This window comes from Phlebotomus argentipes, unplaced genomic scaffold (genome assembly GCF_947086385.1).
Source record: "Phlebotomus argentipes unplaced genomic scaffold, Phlebotomus argentipes genome assembly scaffold_4, whole genome shotgun sequence".
NCBI lineage: Eukaryota > Metazoa > Arthropoda > Insecta > Diptera > Psychodidae > Phlebotomus > Phlebotomus argentipes.
In genome coordinates, this window is record NW_026776174.1 from 205,558 (window position 1) to 226,442 (window position 20,885).

At 41.3% G+C, this 20,885-nt stretch overlaps 5 protein-coding genes and 1 non-coding gene across 7 annotated transcripts; 3 read left to right on the forward strand and 3 right to left on the reverse strand.

The window, feature by feature from the left end:
- Positions 1-75: 75 nt before the first annotated feature.
- LOC132258552 (uncharacterized) lies at positions 76-2,096 on the reverse strand. Its single transcript, XM_059755892.1, has 2 exons — positions 1,987-2,096; positions 76-1,929 (listed from the first exon to the last, which is right to left on the reverse strand). The coding sequence occupies exons 1-2, from the start codon at positions 2,032-2,034 to the stop codon at positions 334-336; spliced, it is 1,644 nt and encodes a 547-aa protein (XP_059611875.1). The 5' UTR covers positions 2,035-2,096; the 3' UTR covers positions 76-333.
- Positions 2,097-3,382: 1,286 nt separating this feature from the next.
- On the reverse strand, positions 3,383-3,991 carry LOC132258555 (mitochondrial import inner membrane translocase subunit Tim13). The gene is made up of 3 exons (XM_059755895.1): positions 3,805-3,991; positions 3,668-3,736; positions 3,383-3,611 (listed from the first exon to the last, which is right to left on the reverse strand). Exons 1-3 carry the CDS (start codon positions 3,898-3,900, stop codon positions 3,513-3,515), a joined length of 264 nt encoding a protein of 87 aa, XP_059611878.1. The 5' UTR covers positions 3,901-3,991; the 3' UTR covers positions 3,383-3,512.
- Positions 3,992-4,055: 64 nt separating this feature from the next.
- Positions 4,056-6,965, reverse strand: LOC132258553 (tsukushi). Its single transcript, XM_059755893.1, has 4 exons — positions 6,853-6,965; positions 5,739-5,946; positions 5,266-5,669; positions 4,056-5,203 (listed from the first exon to the last, which is right to left on the reverse strand). The coding sequence occupies exons 1-4, from the start codon at positions 6,874-6,876 to the stop codon at positions 4,334-4,336; spliced, it is 1,506 nt and encodes a 501-aa protein (XP_059611876.1). The 5' UTR covers positions 6,877-6,965; the 3' UTR covers positions 4,056-4,333.
- Trnaa-cgc (transfer RNA alanine (anticodon CGC)) lies at positions 6,263-6,334 on the forward strand. The gene has a single exon. It is a non-coding gene; the product is annotated as a tRNA-Ala (tRNA).
- A 2,172-nt stretch (positions 6,966-9,137) lies between the features above and the next one.
- LOC132258554 (trypsin-7-like) lies at positions 9,138-10,201 on the forward strand. The gene is made up of 3 exons (XM_059755894.1): positions 9,138-9,446; positions 9,503-9,921; positions 9,984-10,201. The coding sequence occupies exons 1-3, from the start codon at positions 9,193-9,195 to the stop codon at positions 10,130-10,132; spliced, it is 822 nt and encodes a 273-aa protein (XP_059611877.1). The 5' UTR covers positions 9,138-9,192; the 3' UTR covers positions 10,133-10,201.
- Positions 10,202-17,027: 6,826 nt separating this feature from the next.
- LOC132257727 (pyruvate dehydrogenase E1 component subunit alpha type II, mitochondrial-like) lies at positions 17,028-19,409 on the forward strand. 2 transcript variants are annotated; one of them, XM_059754748.1, is made up of 4 exons: positions 17,028-17,197; positions 17,495-18,116; positions 18,439-19,005; positions 19,151-19,409. In XM_059754748.1, the coding sequence occupies exons 1-3, from the start codon at positions 17,144-17,146 to the stop codon at positions 18,957-18,959; spliced, it is 1,197 nt and encodes a 398-aa protein (XP_059610731.1). In that variant the 5' UTR covers positions 17,028-17,143; the 3' UTR covers positions 18,960-19,005; positions 19,151-19,409. The 2 variants fall into 2 exon arrangements, with proteins under 2 accessions (XP_059610731.1, XP_059610730.1); XM_059754747.1 differs by having other exon boundaries at positions 18,439-19,409.
- The last annotated feature ends 1,476 nt before the right edge of the window (positions 19,410-20,885 follow it).

Genomic DNA, 20,885 nt, shown 5'->3' on the forward strand with positions numbered 1-20,885 from the left:
TTTAAATAAACATCTTTTAGTGAAGTGTGTGTGCCAAGATTTATGAGCGGAACTGTTGCATCTTCATCGTTTCTCTCTTTTTTTCGTCTCAATTGTCTCAAGAACAAATTATTTTTTTATTATTCCAACATTTATTGCAATTTAGCGAGTATAAGAGAGCAGAACAATATATATTTGGAGAAGAAGAAAAACCACTCATTTTTTCGCTTGTGTGGCGAAAGTGGCCGAAGCAAAAGAATTTTGCGAAAAAATCACAAATGATAATAAATTATTATATAGAAGAGATGCAATAAAGAGTGTAAATGTTAATATGATAATACACAAGTGATATTTCTACTCAAGAACATCTTCAGAGAGTAAATTTTGAGGTGGTGGAAGACTAAAGAAGAGTCCAACTTGCTGCTTTTCCTGCAGAAACTCTCGATTCTCCTCGTACTTTCCAGGCTTTGCAGGACGCTGAGCTTCGTCATCGGACAGAGAATCGTTGGATTTCTCATCGAGACTGTCGGAAAATTCACCGTCAGACTCTTCGGCGAGTGTGACGCCGCGAGATTTCATAAATTGCCTCTCGCGCTTCTTCATGGCATCGTGAAGAGGATGAATGCGCTTCCTGAGTTGCACAAGAACTGGCTTGAATGATGACTTGATCAATTTCTGATTCACTCGATCGTATTCGTAGTTGGCGAGATCAAAGTCAGCCTCTTCCTTCTCCCACTCCTGATCCTTCGATGTGTCCAGATGGAAGAATTCATCTGTGGCAGGAATCACGGACAAATCCTCAATCTTCCGCGATTGTTGCTGCTCAGGCACGAGCATTTGGTAGTCTTCGATGGCGTTGCTGGGCAAATTGAGGATCTTGTTGTAGATCAAGTGGAGATTTTCAAACTCCAAATTGATACAAGTGAAGGAAACACTGAGAGCTTCAAAGGCTTCCTTCATCTTCGCCAATTCCTTCTGCAGGGATTTCTCATCTTTCGCCCTGACTCTCTGCAAATCCCCATCGAAGAGTCTCAACTGTGTGACGAGAGTCAAGAGCTTCGTCACAATGGCTCCTGATGCGGATTTCAGGCAGTTAAATTGACGCATCTGTCCTCTGATGTCCTGACAATCCGTCGCAGTGAATCTCGTGACTTCCGCCGAAGGCGGCTGAAGAAAGTAGTCAAGATTCTCAGAGTTTTCCTTCAATTCTTGCTGAATTTTCACCTGAATCTGCGACATCTTTCGCTCACAAGCTGAGAATCCATTCTCAAAGAAAGTCATCGTCAGTGCGATCTTGAGAAGAAACTGTGATTGAATGTAGAGGAAAATATTGAAGAATTCCTTGATATGCTTGACTTCAAAGTCCTCTTCAGTCTTCTGGAAGTAGTCACAATTCTCGAGCTTGTCCAGTGACTGATAAATTCCCTGATATTTCACCGGAATCTCAAACTTCTGCTCAAGATATTGCGTGTTTCTGTAGAGTAATTGAGTCACTTCCCTAACAGATTTGATGGTTCTCGCTGTAAGATTGGCTTCCCATTCGTCTGAACACTTGATCTTGCTCCTGAACAGAGACATTTCCTTGAGAAACACCATCTGTCTGCGCAGAAAAGCGTCAAAACCATTGAGATCTTCTATGAACTTCTTGATCTTCGACACTTTTCCCTGATTCTTCAGATCTCGATACTCTTTCACCGAAGACAGCAGACAATATCCAGAGGCAAAGATCGGCGGCAGCAGAATCAATTTTGACTGTATCTGGGCAGCTTTTAGCATCTCTGTCAGTCCCAGAGAACCCAGAAAGATTCCCATCGACTTCTTGAAGGTGAAGCAGTGGGAATTGACAGGTTTACACTGAGGCGATTGAATAACATCTTCCAGGATCTCCTGATGATCCACCAGTAATCTCTTTGAGGTGAGTATCTCAAGGACAATCCCGAGAAGTCCTTCCTGAAGAAAATACCACAATCACATCGTTTGTTCAAGGAAATATTGATGGATTTTTACCTCCTTCTGGGATATTTCTTGAAGGCACTTTTTGAGTGTCGAACTCATGGTGAAATAATCACAGATTCTTGTTAAAAGGAACACAATCAAGCAATTTGTCCATTGACTCGCTGTTTTGCGTGTTTCTAATGCTCATTCTCTCCAGAAATTGCGGCTTTTCCCAGCTCGCGGAAGCACACTTTCTTCCCCTTTCGAACTGTCACTGGATCAGCTGTAAATTTTGGAGGGGAGAAAAATGACGAAAATGACCCAAAATTGATGATTCAGTTTTAGTACAGTTTGTTTTACTTGTAAATCAGGAATTTCTATCCAAAATCCGAATCACTTTCGCGACTCTGTGCCGTTTCCTTCTTGTGCTTCGAGCTCACATTGAGATATCGATGGTAGAGTTTTCCCTGCGGAGCTCTTGTGGCTGATTTGCTGCGCGGCACATAATAAGTGTCCGCGACTTCCGATGGGAAGGCTTTGATGATCTCCTTGATGTAGTAATTAATCTGTTCCGCGGACATTTTTGGCTCCATCGCCATGTGAAAGTCAACGATGACTTGACTGAGATAGCACTGTTCCTTGTTGGTCAGGACGCAGTTCTTCTCGTACGAAGACAGGAGTTTTATTCCCTTCAGTGAATTCCTCAGCAATTCTCTCAAATTCAACTCCTTGGTCTTAATCGGTGTCATTACTTTTCCGTTTCGGGATTCTGACGATGAATCTCGGCGGGAATACCGTCGGGAACTCCTTCGGGATCTGTCTACGCCGTCTGCGGTCTGTGATAATCCATCCGGCATTAGTGGCTCGAATCCGTTGTGTTCTTTCCACCGTCGCAGGCATTTTCTGAACAGAATCTTCTCTCCCAGCTGACTGTCACTGTTGAAGATCACTTCCATGTCCGCCAGAGTCATGTGTTCCAGATGATCCAGCTCCTTTATGCCACAGTAGATGAGACGTTCTATGGTTCTCGGCAAAAGTCCCCAGGATTGGAAGACTTTCAGTGCGTCCATTTCTCGAGCAACACTCGCTTGTTCTTCCTTAGGTCCAACGTCCACAAAGCAGATGTTCACCGATTCAGTCATATCCCTGTGAATGGCCTCTAAATGATAGGAATCCTCTTGATAAACACCAGAACAGCGCGTCCTTCGCTGACACTCAACAAAAAAAGGGGAATTAATTTCACCTAAAAGTTAGAACAACGTGTTTATTCTCCCCTCCAGACAATCTTATTCCCTTTTCCACTGCAAGTAGGCAAAAACATGGATTTATGAATACATGAAATTATGTTTATTTCTGCCAAAAAAACACAACATATCGATAATATTTGTTGCATTCCATTTTTTGGCCTCAAAAGCCACTGAACCCAGGAGTCACAGTCAATTCGGAGGGGCGGCAAAGTGACCCAAACTTTTAGTACAACGTGTTTTTATCATTATGCAACGAATTGTAATGACTAAAAAGTACAGAAACTTTTACAAAATAATGAACCAAACTACCTAGTTTTTGGAGGTATTCCCGTCTACTCTACTTATTTTTCTTTACATATTACTTCGCTCCCGCTGAAGTCTCGCGGAATAGGCGCGCGATATGAGGTTCCAAGAGTCCATATAGCGATCCATGCACATTGCAATGCATTTCTGTGAGGAATGAAAGAGCGGTGAGACGATTTTCCAAAGTCTGAGGAGATTCTTACCTGTTCTGAGGAATCCAGAGATGTTCCTGGCTTATTAATGCACTTCCTAAAGCACTTTTCAGTCATTTTCTGGGAATGAGAAGACAGAAAAATTAGGTTATGTTGTCATGTTGGGACGATGAATGATGTTTTCTTACGCCTAATAATTCCTGTGCCTGTGCAACAGCAACTTGCTGCTTCACCTGATCCATCAGTTCATCCTTCTGTGCAGATGTTAGACTAGTTGTGTCCATTTTTCCGTGGGATTTTGCCAGAAAAACACCGCAGAAAAGAAGTCCAAAAATCACACCGGGAGCGAATGTCACAATTATTAGTACAAGTTTCGTCAGCTTTCGGAGGGGAAATTCCGTGGAGTGGAGAAGAAAGTGGAACAGTTTTTGAATAGAAGAGGAGAAATGTAACGTATTTGAAAACAGTTTCCCATCAAATTCGTAGTGTTGTTTCTTTTGGTAAAATCTCCTTACACAATTAATCTTTCTTTTTAGCATAATTTCAATGTAAATTATGGTAAATTACAAATTATCATCTAAGCAGTACATTTGTAAAAATTCCTCTTGACTAGCTCTTTATATGTTTGCATATCAGCAAAAGAAGGAAAGAATCTAATTTTGAGCCTTAATTATTGCTTCTCTTTCACCTAAATTTTAGGGATCTCTCTCTCTCTCTCTAGGCCACGGTGGTGGTGGTGCTGAAGCTCTCGCGCACTGTTGTGTAGCGAACAGGCGTGGTGAAGCCGAAATCGCTCTGCTTGAGCTTCTTCTTGATGTACACAATGCCACAGCCGACCGCCAGGCCGATCGTGACGACGGCGATGACCGAGAAGATGGACAGGAGGATGGATTTGGGCCGCAGGAACGGCGCTGGCTCGTAGATGGGAATCCTGGGCGTCCTCTTGATGCCGTCCATCGAGCACAGAGGTTGCTTGAAGAGGTCAGACAGCAGAACGCCGGACAATTCGTACGGCAAGTCACACTTTGCATTGTCATCGCTGTAGAATCCCTTCCGGCCGTGGTGCTCCAACTCCAGCAGCGTGGACAGCAGCCGACAGTCGCACAGCCAGCGATTGTGCTCCAGCTTCAGGAGTCTCAGCTTGGGAAAGTCATTTTTCTCATCCAGCGACTTGAGTTCGATGTTGAGTGTCTTCAGTGAGCAATTCGAGAGATGAAGTTCCCGCAGGGATTTCAGCGATCGCAGACTCTCCATGTCGAATTGTGCCAATTGTGGATTGTCGCTGCACATGAGCATCTCCAGATTCGTGAGCTGAGAGAATGTGTGCTCGCGAATCTCAAGCAGATTCGGCATGAAACTGATGTTGAGATGCACCAAATTGGTAAGTCCCATGAAACTCTGCTCCGTCAGCTCTTCCACGGGATTCACACCGATGTAGAGTGACTTCAGGGACTTGCCGAGGAGCGCCAGACTCTCGGGAACAGCGTGGAAGTTGTTGCCCTGCAGCAGGAGTTCGCGGAGTTTGGGTTTTCCCCGGAAAATATCATCGGGAATGGCAGAGAGACCCATGTAAGAGAAGTCCAGATGCTGTATGGGAAAAAATGAATGTAATTCCGATGCAAAAGTACAAGAACAGCGTCTTTTCTCACCTCAATCTTGGGCAGTGAACACAGAGCTGCAAGAGTCATCGGGTCAAATTCAACCATGGGATTATAAGCGAGCGAGAGAGTCTTCAGTCTCGGCAGATGCTCAAAGATCTTCCTCTCCAGGCTGCGAATCTTGTTGTGGCTCAAATTCAGCTCCTCCAGATCGATTGGCTCGTATCTTTGGGTGCTGAAGCGGCCGCGGAATGTGTCAGAGCGCAGAGTTTCGCCCGAGAGTTGATTCCAACTGAGATCTAGTCTCAGAATCCTTGGAACATCGATAAATGCGTCCACCTCAATGACGCGCAGCTCACAGTGGCGACAGCTGAAGTACATGAAGTGATCAGACTGAGGAAGACGGTGGAGAGTTTTCATCTCATTTCCCGAAAAGGACGCCACGACAATTACGTCTGCAAGTGCAAGAGAGGTGAGAGAAGTTAGAAGTGTTTCTCAAGCGTCTGAGCTTGTGAATTACTCACCGGAAGAGCCCTCAATTTCTGGCCACTCCGTAGGAACGTTGTGCATGCTCTTGGCTGAGCAATCGATGAGGTAGTGACTGGAAGTGGGCTGTGATTCATGCAGAGCGCAGTGACATCGCGAGCAGATCTCCTTGCCGGGCTCAAAGGGTGCATCGTCAGCCTCCATCGCGGCTCCATGGGTGAAGAAGGCGGAGAAAAGTGCGAAAATCTGCAGAGAGATGTTGAGTGACGGTTATTTTCACGCATTTTCCCCTTATTTTTGAAATAGTTCCCACTTCTAATCACATTGGCGCTGATGATTGTGACTTCGTGAGATGATTAAGAGTGTGTTTTTGGCCAAGAAATATGGCCGGGAGTTGATTTTCTCGCGTCAAAGTGTCAAATGATCGGTTAAGAAGTGATTTTGGTGTGAAAAATCATGTCCGGCGATATCATATTACTGATTAGAAGTGTTTTCAGCGGTGCGATAAGACGATTCGTCTGCGAGAATATGACAACGACTGCGCGACAGGGAATATGTATGTGGGGATGTAGCTCAGGGGCAGAGCGCTCGCTTCGCATGTGAGAGGACCCGGGTTCAATCCCCGGCATCTCCAGTTCTTTTTTCAACCGCATTTCGCCCTTTTTTGCACTCTTTTCCATCCAATTCTCTTCACAGATGTTTTTTTCTTTAATCTCAGGCACGAAAATGACGAAAATGATAGCATTTAGTGAAGTTTTTTTTGCTACTTTATTGGCTTCGGATGCAAAATTGTTGTTGTTTTGAGGGAAACTTTGTGGGGTGATAAAAGAGAATGAATTCTCGTGAGAAAATACACACTTTAATTGCCCCAGTAGTTTTGCATTATATCGCAATTATATCCATCAAATGGTACATGCAGGAGAGATGCAAAATGTTTACATCGGTGAAGCATTTGTGAGTTGGTTGAGGGAATTTTTGCTCGATGGGGAGTTTTGTATCGCGCTCAGAGGAGCTTATCGTTTTATCGTTATCAATTTGTCAATAGAATTTTGCGAAGAGAGGAAAAGACGAGAGAGCGCGCATGAGGAAGGCCAGAAATGTGTTTTATTAATGTGATGATGATGAAAAGAAAGCTTCAAATTCAGCACTTACAGCAATTCGCAGAAAAATCCTCATTGTTTCCGCGTTGTCCTTCTGGGCGGAGAGATCAGAGTGTGTGTGTGTGTGAATTCCTTGTATGACGAATGTTGAGAGGACAGATAAATTGGTCTATTTTTGGTTGTGCTATTTGTCCAAGAGTGTGTGTAGCGCACTGGCTACAATAAATCACGAAAAAAACACAGTCTTTTCACGGTATCAAGGTGGAGAGAAGAAGAAGAGAAAAAAAAATGTTTTAAGGTGAAGAATATTCTATTTCGTTATCGCGCAACGCACAAAAATTCATGTCACAATTTTCTCATGCTTTCCTCAGCTTCACACCTCACGATCAGCACGCGCGCGAGTGTTTTCCGCCAAGGAGATTTCGCTCACATTGCCCAGGAAAATGCACACAAAACACCATAAACAATGGGGGAGGGAAATGCACCAGTGGATATGCTTTTCCGAAGATGTGCTGAGCAGCGGAGCAGAGACGATCGCGAAGGCTTCCAGTGACAAACTGCTGGGATTGTTGCTCACCTCACGGATTGTGTGCCGCTGTTGCGATAGTGAGTGTCGAGTCGCGGCTACAGGATGACTCAGCGTGGCTCAATTGGCTTCGCCGATCAACAATTCCCGGGAATTTCTCGCCGTCGCGGTGAATACAGCGCGAGTGATTAATGTGTGAGTTTTCTTGCTTATCTCGGCGCTCTGGAGTGTGTTTTGCGTGTTTTGTGGGGGGAAAAGACACTCTCAGAATTCATTTTACTGCTTTTCCCGACATTTCTCGACTTTCCGAAGCACCTTGTGGAGATTCACTTCAACGCAGTGTGAGTTCGATAAACAAAGACAAAATTCGTGATAAGAAACCATGCCCAAAGTTCACCTTCTGAATTCAAACTAGAGAGAGAGACAATCTCCCGAGGGCTGGCATTTTAGTCTTCTTCAGGCTGTCCAAGTGACCACAGACAGACTTCTTCGTCTTCATCATGCTTTATAATGATTTCTCTTCACCCGCCAAAAAGATGGAATTTGATCGGCAATTTCCTGATACGCTGCGCATGTCGCGTGTCTGCGCGATAATTGCAGTGCTTTGAATTGCGATGCCCGAAAAAATATCAGCCGGCAAAATGTTCCATCGTCACGGTGTCACATTCAGGTGTGCTGTTGAGCACCTGGGGAAGGTGATCACGGCTGATCAGTGATCTGCAGCAATTTGCGATGATTCTCAATGCAATCTGCTCACATTTCCCATTTAAGGTTCCACTCAATGGCTTTTTCTCTGTCCCAGGAATGCTGCAGATATTCTAATAATAACTTATATCTTATCGATTTTTTTCAACTTACGATCACTAAGACATAATTTTCGCTGGTTTCAACGAACAATGGACGCAATCTTGGACGCAATGGACTCAAGAGTGAGTCAGACTTTGGAGTCAGATCGCCACGGCTGCTGAACTTTTACTTCTCCAGCGCAAAACTTACATGCCGAAATGTTGTAAAATTTGCAAATTCCTCTCCATTTCCCGCGACGACAATTAAATGATGATGAAGAAGTATTAATGAGACTCCCAAAGACGCCATAGAAGTCACGATTGATGGTTTTTTACTGTGCGAAAGCGTTTTCTGGCCGATCAATGACATCATGACTTCCAGCAGCTTACAATCTTACAATGTTTTATTGTTTTCACTTCATTTTCCTCTTGCTCGGCTTGTTTATGTTTTGCCAATGAAGAGATTAGAGCAATATGGCCAAGTGTTAAATCTTAACAGACACAAAGTTACACAATTTCACACTGAAAGTGGAACAGCGTGGAAAAAAATCCACAGAGTTTTGATGTTATTCATTAATTTATTGATTATTTTATTATGGAAATTTTGTCCACAACGAATTAGAAAACTACTCAAGAGTTTCTTAAGGAGTTCTAGAGCAATTGACTCAACGTGATGCAACATTATTTCACTTTACACACGTGTAGAGATTAATTTACAATTCTTTACCACTCAATAATCATACGCAAAATATTGGTAAACATCAATAAGTGAGAGCGCGCGAGTGAAATTATTCCAGAAGTAACTGGAAAATGAGGAAAATTCCACCTGATTAATTCTTGAGTGCGACAAAATTATTGAATTTCAAGAATGATGCGCAATTTCGATGAAATGCATTGCTTTCGATGCGCGTGGATTGATCTTATCACGCTTATCTTCTTGTTATCTAGTGAGTTTAAGAGATTGTTGGAAATGCCAATGAGTTTTACGTCAATTTTCCTCGGCAATCCTCTTGAAATTGTGAGTATATAAAGTGAATCGTCGCCTTCAATTGGCACATTCATTCAGTGAAGACATCCGAAGATGTTGACTGGCACAATGTTGAAGAACGCAATCTTCCTCGGACTCCTCTTCTGCTTCGGCAGCGCCAGCGCTGGTCTCCTCCCACGAGGACACGGACGCGGCTTTAGGGCGAATTCGAATAGGATTGTGGGCGGACAGCCAGTTAACATCGAGGAGATTCCCTACCAAGTGTCCCTCAACTACTACGGTTTCCATCTCTGTGGCGGATCCATTCTCAACGAGAACTTCATCCTCACGGCAGCTCACTGCACGGAGTAAGACTCCTGATGGCAATTCTGCAAAGTGAGTTACTAACAAACTCTTCTTTCAGCCTCGATGTCAGCTTTGAATCCCTGAAAAGCGCCTTCACCATTCGATCTGGATCAAATCACAGTTCTGTGGAGGGTCAAGTTCATGCCATCAAGGAAATCTATCGTCATGAATCTTACGATGGAGAATCGCTGGACTATGATTACTGCATTTTGGAGCTGAAGGATCCGATTGTCTTTGACGACACTCGTCGTCCTGTGAAACTTCCTGCGGCTGGTGAGCCAATTGAGGTCGATTCCATGCTGAAGACTTCCGGCTGGGGCAGCACGAAGAACTATGCGGAGTCCAATTATCACGTTCGCGCTGTGACTGTGCCGGCAGTGGCTGATTTCGAATGCAGATTCCGGTACGCCACATCCGACATCACCGACAGAATGTTCTGCGCTGGCTTCCGCCAGGGTGGCAAGGACTCCTGCCAAGGCAAGCTATTGCATAGTTGAGTGTGAAGATGTATTACTAATTGTGCTCTTCTCTGTGTGCAGGCGATTCTGGTGGCCCAATTGTGAAGGATGATGGCGTTCAGGTTGGTGTGGTGTCTTTCGGTGAAGGATGTGCTCTTCCAGGTATCCCTGGAGTCTACGCAAAGGTTTCCACCGTCCGCGATTGGATTAAAACCATCGCAGATGTGTAACTTTTGAATTGTAGACTTTAGCGTGATATGTATTTATTTGAAACTGTAATAAATGAACTGGAAGAATAATTCAAATCTTTTCTTACGCCAAGAAAGTCACTGATTGAATTTAATATAGTTTGAATTTCCAGATAATGACAATGAAACGATAAAGAGAGCTGAAAGCAATTTCACAATGTGTTTATTTCTCTTGATTTCTATGCTGAAATGTAATTTGTCAGCAAATAAGCAAGCAAATAATGCGCCATAAGAAACCATCATTCGCCACTCAATCTTAAGCATGTGCACAAAACATTTATCTTTCTCACTCTCTCTCTTGCGCATAGTTTTTCCTAGAATAGAGAATTAGGGTGTTTGACCGAGAAAATATTCTCATTTTTCTTCAGAATTTCCCCACCACAATTGTGACTTCGACATTCGCCACTTAGTTACCGTTTGACAAGCGATGTCTTTTGGGGGGGAGCAACATCCCCCAGAGGGATTATTGAACTGCTTAATTGTGTCAGGAGGAAGCGAAGCTTGTTGTCAGGAGGAATGACACTCATCTCCTTTGTTTTATCTCACCATCATGCTCAATTTTCTATTCATGACATCGCATCAGATGAAAATATCCCGGGAAAATTGGAAAACTCCATCAATGATGGGACGTGATGATGTTTTGAAGGGTCCTTTCTGCGCGGGGTGTGGAATATAATCCTGGAGCAAATTTTCAGGATTGTTGCTCCGCAAAATCCTTTTTATAACAAATTCCCTCCAATCTCGTGAGAAGGTGAACACTTTGCTCCATATTTTCCAGCAAAGAAAAAGCTTAGCAATGTTGAGATGGAGATTTTTATTTTGATGTTTTGCTGCTCTGGTTGTAAGTCAGAAAAGCTTCTTGAATTTTGGTGGAGGAAATCTATGTTGGGGGAGATTGAAAGTTTTTTTGTAGTTGTTTCCATGGGATTTGGTAGGATGGAAACTTTGTCTTATAATATCTCAACAGAAGCATTAAATATATGGCGTGTGTTTCTCTTTGAATATTGCAATTAGATGGGTTTCAATGGCAAACATTGAACCAAGGCAGCAACAATGAACTCATCATCATTGTCACAAGGACACAAGGATGGACTTGTAATTAATTTTCACATCAGCTGGAGTAGAACTTTGATTGACCATTCAATATCGTCGCTCGTGCATGTGTTTGTCCTTAAAATTTGATTCTCCTCGAACTTGGGGGATATTCGATGTGGAACATCCTTTGATGGCCCCGCACAACTTTCTCTCTCTGGGCAAATTCATGGGAGATTTGCCAGGATTACAATATGCAAATTGAATGTCGTCTGGACTGGAGTGCCTGTTAAGTAACACGAGGCATTTCTTCTTACAGCTTAACATCGTGAAGAAAGTGATATAATCCCTTTGCCACATCTCCTGAGCTGATGGACATGAATAATCCTTACATTTTTTTTCTTGCGGCATGTGTGAGGAATTTTCGCTGTGGCGTAGAAAAGTTATCCACGAAATGTGAAAGTTTCTTTCACTGTGGCATTTTCATGAGATAAACTTTCGTCTGGCATGATATTTTTTCATTTGCAATTACAATTAATTGAATTATTCGGAGAATCATCTTGTGGAAATGTGAGAATAGCCAAGAGAATCAACATAATTCACTCACCATATATTCTAGAGAAAATACATTTTCTTGCCAGAGAAATTAGGTACTCTTTTCTTACTATTAATAGGAACTTTAAGTGATGTTTCATACACATATTGTGGCAAAAAGCTCAGTGAAAAGCTTCTCCATGACATGAAATTTTCTCATCAATACAACATTCTAGAAAAGGACACTTTTTGTGCCATGAGACGCGTTAAATTCAATTTAATTCTTCCTTTTCTGTTTTATATAATTTTCCTCACTTTCTGGTGGCAAAATGTGGCCGAATTTAGGTCAATTGTCCATGAAAATCGCGAAAAGATGAGAAGAATGAGAAGAATTTTTGCTACATTGGCTTTGTTTGCGTGCAAAAAGGGTTGAAACAATGCAATTTTGACGTTGAATTAACATACTAAAGACTCTAAAAGGATTGTCAGAAAACTTTGATGTTCCACAAGCGCCCAATTTCACACCTTTGAAGTGAGATAAGGTTTACTTTCACATTAATTTTCATATAAAATTCTCAATTAATTGCACATGAGTGGCTGGGAAAATTCACGAACTTGAATATGAATGTGGCAAAATATGATTTTCCGACGCAAAATAAGTGAAATGGAAATATTATGGAAGCGAAACGCTGTTGGACATAAATACGCATTGATACTGCAAATAAAATCTTATATGATATTTCACATATTTTCCAATATAGCTGACAAGGAATCACATCATCACCGGGAGAAATGAAAAGGAAGGTGTTGCTGTTGACACGTGGTGAGAGAATTCTGGGAATTCCACCAGACATCCTGATAAGAAATTCCGTAAAATATTCATTTCAATTCCCATCGAATGATATATCCTATTTGGCAGCATATTTCCAGAATTCAATAACTTGACAGAGAAAGCTGACAAAATGAAAATAATTCGTCGCTTTGGAGATTAGAATCATTTTATGCTAATTAATATTATTTTTAACAACTTTCCACTTTGGTTTTCCACCATGGTTTTCACGGTCTCTCGTCACTTCTTGACTTCTTAAAGAGACGGAATCCGTGGAATTCGTATCGCAAGACGTCGAAGGGAGAGAGAGAGAGCAAAAACATCCCCATCCGATTGCGTGAAATTATTATTATTAAATCTGTGTGAGATTTTTGGCAGCTATTTATAGATAAGAAATACTTGAGGGAGAAATTTGAAATTTCACTTTATAATCGCTTTTGCACTCCAAAGTTACCAGAATATATATATATTTGTACGTATATTTTTTATTTATGATTGAGAGGTGAAATTTCGAGGGTGAAAAACAATGGATGATAATATAAAATTAATTTTACACAGTCGAGGAGGTATAATTAAATCTATTCAAGTGAAAAGTCTCGAGTCAAACTTTGCTTGTTCATTTTGCGCAGTTTTATGGGTTTAATTCCATGAAATTATATATATTGCGTGTTGAAGAGCTTCTTCAATGCAGTGACGATTGATGAGTGAACTTTATCGAGAGTGTGTAGAATCAATAAAACAATTAAAATGTTTATAGAACGATAAATGAATTTCGAAGAAAGAATTATTTGTTGCTTTTGCAGAATTTAATTGTTCCTGGTGGAAAGTTTTTAACTCGGAAGCTTTCAATTTAAAGTTCTGTGCTAATTAAGTTTTCCCTCTTATTATATTGTGAGAAGATGAGAGAACAGGAGAAAAATGAAGATTTTATTTTATAATTTTCTCCATTCGTTCCTCATTTCTTAATTATGTGGATTTTTAATCCACCCTTGTCGCATGCGAAGGAGTGGAATGACCGCAATCACAAGAATTCTCCGCCATTGAGACAAATTCAAGGACAAAATGGTTAAATTAATAGGGAAAAGAGGCAAAGTGGAGAGATTCTTCTGATTCTTATATAGAAAAATCATTTCGCATTTGTAACAAAGAGTGGGAAAAAAATCCAATGTGGATTAGAAGGAAAAATTGTAATTGCAAATTTTCTACCGCACATCGTTCTATTATCATATTTTTCTCATACTTTTATGACGTTGACAAAAAGTGTCTCACTTGAAGCTCTCCCAAGATTAGCATGATTGTGTGAAAGTTGCGAGAGAAGGAATTAAAATACTTGAGAAAGTACAGACACTGAGGGGGAGCTTAAGGTCAACATCCACACAAGTTTTCGTTCATCTCCCAAAGTGGTTGAGGAAAAGTTTTTAGTTTATTGAGATACCGTGAGGACATCTCAACTTTTATTATATTTATCACATTTGTCCCATCCACTGACCACAGATAACTTGGTTACGGCTTTCACCCTCAAGTGATAAGAGCTTTCTCCTCATGCTGGAGGAGAAAATGCTTTCGCGGTGAGTCTGCGCCGAAGAGACTCAAGATTGTCCCCTTCTTTGACTGAATGTGTGGAGATGAACCACAGAGAGATAGTGAAGAAGTTTGTACATTTAGTGCCTTTCTGGCGTTCTTGCCGAAAAGTCTTCCTGCTGTTTCATTGAATGAATGTTGATGGAAAAAATACGCGTCGAGACATTTATGGTAAAAATGTATTCTTTTGCCAGAATATTTATTAATTCACCCACTTTCATGACACGAAATCTTTAATTTTCAATCATCACACACAATTAAACAATAGACGACTTTCTCTCAGAATAATTCACACATCATTAATTGGGGGTGATTTTGGAGTCAATGGCATAAAAAGTTAATTACTAGGGTTGTCGCAGCAGGTGCGAGACAGGTTGAAAAGAGCATTGTTGCAGTGAAAGAGACTGAGGAAGTTCATTTGCATTTAATCCATGACAAGAAAGGGTGTTAAACAATAAAAGTTCTCGCCATTATTAACGTCCAATATCACAAGTTCTTCAATCTTTTTACCTCGCTTTATTTAAAAACCCTTCAACACCTTCCATCGCCACCGCGACTGGGTTTGGTTGACAATGAAGAGAAGTGTTATATGTGGAGATACTCAGAAGGGGTTCTAAAAATAGGGGCTTTTTTGTGTGCCGAGTGGTGTGAATCAATTCTTCTAATGTGTGCCAATTTTGTTCGATATTCATCGTGTGGATATTTTCACTCAAAGTCTTTCTTTCTCACAGAAGAATTTGCCGAGAGGCTTCCAGTTTCCTCGTGGAGCTCCTCTTACGGGAAATAAATTCAATTAACAACGGATCCAACTGAACTTCTATTGATTTACTCTCACATTGTAATTTGTTTAGTCTTTGTCTACATCGAATCATGACCTACAATTTGATTTGTTAGATTGGACGAATAGAGGAGAATTGTGAAGAAAAGTTCTTTCAAATATACAAATATTCTCCATGGATTGTTTTTAAGATTATCTCAGCATACAAAACTATAATATTTCTCCTATTTTTCTCCTTTTTAAGTAGATTACACTGATGGTGACTCGCTATTTTTATCCACACGCCATTAACGATAAGTAAATTGACGTAAGACGGAAGATATGTCGTGAATCTCATCTCTGTGTCGATGAAGTCAAGACAAAGAACAAAGTGAATCCCTTCAAAGACTTTCTATTTATTTATTTTCCCTCGATTTTTCCGTTGTTCTCTCTCGGAGAAACCCTTTCGAATTAAAATGTAAAGGCATTCTTTAATCCGAAGAAATGAGGAAAAAGCTTTTCAACCCTCATACTTATCTGGGTATCCTTAAGATGTGACCACACAGTAAGATCTTTTTGCTAAATTTCAACTTAATTCCAGCATAATGATTTCCGAAGAAAAGGCATTTGTTCAATTATATATTTAAATGGCTATATTTGAATTCACTCTTGGCTGTTTAATTGCAGAATTATGGAATGTCTGTATTCCACAAGACACACGTCATTCGCACTTCTTCTCTCTCTCTCTCTCACACACTCCATATAGTTTTGAGTGAAATTGCGCGAAAATTCGCCACACCGTGAAAATTGGATATTTACATAAATTTTCCTCTCATGTACATCGCAAAAACTAATTAAGGCGATGTTCTGCCACTTCTTCCGGGGTTAGTTGGCCTGTGTGTAAAGACGCTTGACACTCATTGACTTCGATCCTTGGCGCCTTAACTCCCAAAGGATGAGAGAATTCCCGGAAAGAGTGTCTCATCAGAATTCACATACACAAGCGAACGACGAGGGAGGGTGAAATGATGTGAATTGCGACATTTTTCACCTTTCCCCAAATTAGGGTAATTTATCATATTCGACAGAGGAGTCGACAATAGGAAAAATCACATGTTGAAGGCACATTTTGGGGACTTTGCTGAGATGTTTTGTTCCTGGGCAAAAACATCTCAATGCTTGACATACTTTTCGACAGTAATGAAATTTAACAAATCATTAATTTCGCCTCTCTTCCTGTGTTCTCCCAGGGAAGGCACGTCAATTCTGCCTCAAGTCTCAATGGGAGGGTGGAAAAGTCCAAATGAAGCACACAAAATGGTGAATGAGCGCCGGCGAGAGACCCACAAAGGGCGTGTTCTCGATGAGCAACTTTCCGCATTAGCAACAGAGAGATGAAAATAATTTAGTCGCTCGCTACCACCGTAATACTGCCGATTAATTGAAGTTTCATTAGACATGTGGTGTATCGTTTCGTGTATGAGCGAAACTTTATCAAAGGTGGAGGAAATCTGCCAAAGTCTTTGCGGAAGAAGAGTAAATTGTGGAAAATTTGATAAGATATAATTAAGACAAAATTGAATTATCAACGCAAACATGTGCTTGATTCACCAATTCATAGGAATTCCTGCAAAAAATCTTCAGGATGAATGCTAAATTTTCTCTTGACCCCAAAGAAATCTATACATAAAGTTTATTTCCTTTTTCTACGCCCTCTTCAAAATGAACAAACAACGAATGATGAACATAAAATCCCTGCAAGACATTGCTGCAAAATGAAGTAATAAGGATATTTGTTGCTCTTTTTGCTTCTCTATTTGTATTTGTATTTGTGTGGGCGGTTTTATTGGCAAATATTAAGCTTTACTACATTTTTTTATCAGAGACACTCTTTTCCCATTTGTCCGTGAGGAAAAAAGCACACTGAACGATCTAATTTATTTGTATAGAGCAGCAGTTGCAACTGCGGAGGATTTAGTGAGCAAGAGTAACTCCAAAGTCTCGTAAAGCTCGTAAATAGAGCTGTTTTTTTACCCCCGAGAAGTGAGATTTTTAATTAGCCTGCATGCTCTTGACCAGGCGTCTCCACTGCATTAGCGGGAAAGAGGCGAAAACGCCGAGAGAGGTCGCTCGCGTTCGCCATGCGAAATTCATTCAATGTCAAAGTCGGACAGTGTTTGTGGCTTGTGAATTTCCTCCGGTGCGTTTTGCCTCGATTTTCCCACGAAATTTAGTGCTATTGGCCAACGAGTAACCCACCATGTTCACAAATTGCGCTAGAACTGTCAATTCGCGATGCCTCCTCAAGATTCTGGTGAGGATTTATTGATTTTTTCTGTGTGCTTACGCAGTCCGTCACTTTGCGTGACAATATTGCATAACAAGCAGTGTTTGTGGTGGAGATTTGCGAGGAAAAAATCCCAATTATCGCTCCCATACATCCTCCATATCACATCTATTGATTCTATTGACCTCTGCAAAGTATTGGCAATGACTTCTGCGGGCAGTTCCATTAAGAACATCCTCAAGATATTCGTTACGAACGCTCTTGATTGCTTGTTCCTTGGCTTGTTCTTTCCGGACAGTGTTAATTGGGTGATTATTTTTGCAGAAATTCAACTCTCCGGCACTGCCAAAAGCTTCCCTGTCCACCGAGGCGACGTTTGAGGTGAAGGAATTCAAGCTGCACAACTTGGAGGAGGGCCCAAAGACCACCGTGACTGTCACGAAGGAGGATGCCGTCGATTACTACAGCAAAATGTACACTCTGCGACGCCTGGAGACGCTGGCGGGGAATTTCTACAAGGAGAAGATCATCAGAGGCTTCTGCCATCTCTACTCCGGCCAGGAGGCGTGTGCCGTGGGCATGCACGCCGCCATGCGTCCGGAAGACTCCGTAATCACTGCCTATCGCTGTCACGGCTGGACTCACGTGATGGGAGTCAACGAGCTGGGCGTCCTGGCCGAGTTGACTGGTCGCGAGAGTGGCTGCTCGAGGGGAAAGGGAGGCTCCATGCACATGTACGCCAGGAATTTCTACGGTGGCAACGGAATTGTGGGAGCTCAAGTCCCTTTGGGGGCGGGAATTGCCTTGGCCAGTCAGTATCTGAAGGGAAAAGGCACCTGTTTCGCCTTGTACGGCGACGGAGCGGCCAATCAGGGGCAGGTCTTTGAGGTGTACAACATGTCGAAGCTCTGGAAAGTTCCTGTGATTTATGTCTGCGAGAATAATGGTGAGTAGCTAATGGTCTTGTTAGAATCATCATTGTGAAAGTGGCAAATGCACAGGGAAAACTTTTCAACTTAATTGCTAAACCAAATGCTGATAACATTTCAGAAGTCTCTCCACTCTAATACACCATATCTTGTTGATTTAATTGATTCGGTTGTTGGTTATTGTGTTGTCCTCGGGGACAGTTTTGCCATAATTGAGAGCGAGTAAACAATTTTCAAACTATCTTGAGCTTTTCGCAGTGGTTCATTTGTTTAAAATGCTTGTGGTAAGTTGAGTGAGTAATATTGCTAATTAGCGTATCTCTTCTCTTCGCGCGACAGGATATGGAATGGGAACGAGTGTGGAGAGAGCTTCGGCGAATACTAATTACTACACGCGCGGTGACTTTGTGCCCGGGATTTGGGTTGACGGAATGGACGTGCTGGCTGTTAGGGAGGCATCACGTTTTGCCATTGAGCACTGCGAGTCTGGCAAGGGTCCCATGGTCCTCGAGACCGCCACGTATCGCTACTCTGGCCACTCAATGTCCGATCCAGGCACGAGCTATCGCTCGCGCGATGAAATCCAGGAGGTGCGACAGACACGTGATCCCATCACGTCGTTCAGGGAGAAGATTCTGAATGCGGAGCTCATTGACTTGGATGAATTGAAGGGGATTGAGGCGAAGATACGCAGTGGCGTCGATGAGGCTGGCAAGAAGGCGAAGGCTGACAAGGAAATCTCACTTGAGGAGCTCACGGCGGACATTTACGCCAATCCTGCGAACTTGGAAGCTGTCCGAAATGTGACACCACTCACACCTCTTCAGCACAAACGCCTCGGCAACGCAGTTAATTTATAATTGAGGCATAATGGGAGAAAGACAAATTCCTGCTGTCACCGTCAAGGTAAATTGCATTCATCTTCCTCTGCCACTCTCTTCAATCCACTCGCTCACTTACCAACAATACCTTTAAAATCATTCGTCTCAATTTCATTGGAATTTCACACTGTTCAGAAGGGTTAAGAGTTTATTATATCAACACTTTTCAGGTATTTTGACTGCATTTTAGGGTGCATTTCATTTGAATTCCCAACACTTTCAGTAGAATCTTTGGAGCACATTTCTACACAAGAGACGTTGAGAGCTCCAAAAGTTTTATTTTTGATATTCTTCCTAATTTCGATGCAATTTCCATTAAGAAACTGAGAGTTTTTTTTAGAGATGGACACTTTCGCAATGTACTGTAAATAAAGACACGAAGTAATAAGATGAAAAGAATTGAAAAATAAAGGGTGTATTTAATACAAAGTACCTGTCATTTTGTGCCCCTGAAAATTCACTGAGGTTATTTTTTTAGGCGTTTAAATTAAATTTCTCCAGCGTGTCTCTTGCGGTGAGTTAAATTTCATCTGATATGACTTCACATCATTAATCTCGCTATCATCCTACTTATTTATTACCGGCGGCTCTTTTTCTTGGTACTATTTTTGCACGAGAACATTTCAGCCCAACGAAATTCCGATGAAATTTAATAAAAAGACGCGTGAAGATAAATTTGTCCTCAATGAATAAAATATATTCCTTTTTCGAAGTTCTTCTGTGGAATTTCTTCGCTTCTGACAGGCGAATATGTAATGCTTTGAGTGTTTCTCTCTCTCAATTTAACACATGTGCCACTCTTTTTTCGACACGGATTCCATTGCCGGTTGACAAGGATTGCTGGGGGTTCGCGTGGCAGGCAGGATCAATGTTCAGGGGGAGGGGAGAAAATTCGGGGTGTTAAATATAAAAACATCAATTTCACAGGGAAAAAACACATGCTATAGTCAATATTCTTTGATATTTTATTGACTTTCATGTTGTTGAATATATTTTTCTCCTGTCAACTCAAGATGAAAATATACACATCTTGTTAATTTGCAAATATATTGATTGTTTTCTGCTATCATATTACTTTTGCCTTAGCCTGAATAAGGACATCTCTTGGATATCCATTATAATGTAATTGTGAAATCTTGAAGAATAAGTTGACGTTAATATCCTTTGAGGTATAAGGGTTCGTTTTTCACTCTAAAGAGCGTCTCTTTCGACCCATTCAAGTTTCTCGCTATGCGGAAAGATTCTTGAATTAATTAGGAAAGGAAATTTTAGACGGAAGTGGAGGGTAAAAGGATCTTGGCAACAGCTGATAGGGATTCTCCCTACCAGAAAAAAAGAACATTTCGCATTGTTCGTCGTCTGTTTTGCTGTGGAAAAATAGTGGCTAAAGAAATGCGGAACACAAAAATGTGTCTCTAAGATGGAATATAAATGACGTCAAGGGTACGGAAGGGATGAAAATAACTTCATCGTCAGATTTCAATGGTGTGAATTGTTCTTATAATATCTCACGATTCGCTGTAATGGAAATTCCAAAAGGACATTCAAAGGGGGAGATAATACAGTCAGAAGTGGTGTACAGTTCAGCAGAAGTACTTAAGAAGTGGAAGTATTCAGAAACTTACAATTCTCCTTTCTTGAGATCTTATTTCACTGACAAATTATCCAAATTCTTTAGATTTCCTTTGGATTTTTTACGTAGAATCAATCATAAAAGTTTTTTTAGGTTATGTATCGAATGAAAGACAATTTTAGTGAATAATTTGCATCCTAGCACATCAATTATTATGCTCAAGTTGCAGAGATTGCTAATCATTGGCAGAATTAAGCATTTGCTTAGAATAAACATGGTTTTTCTGAACATTTGATGTCAAGAAACACTGGAAATTGTATTCATGTCGAACA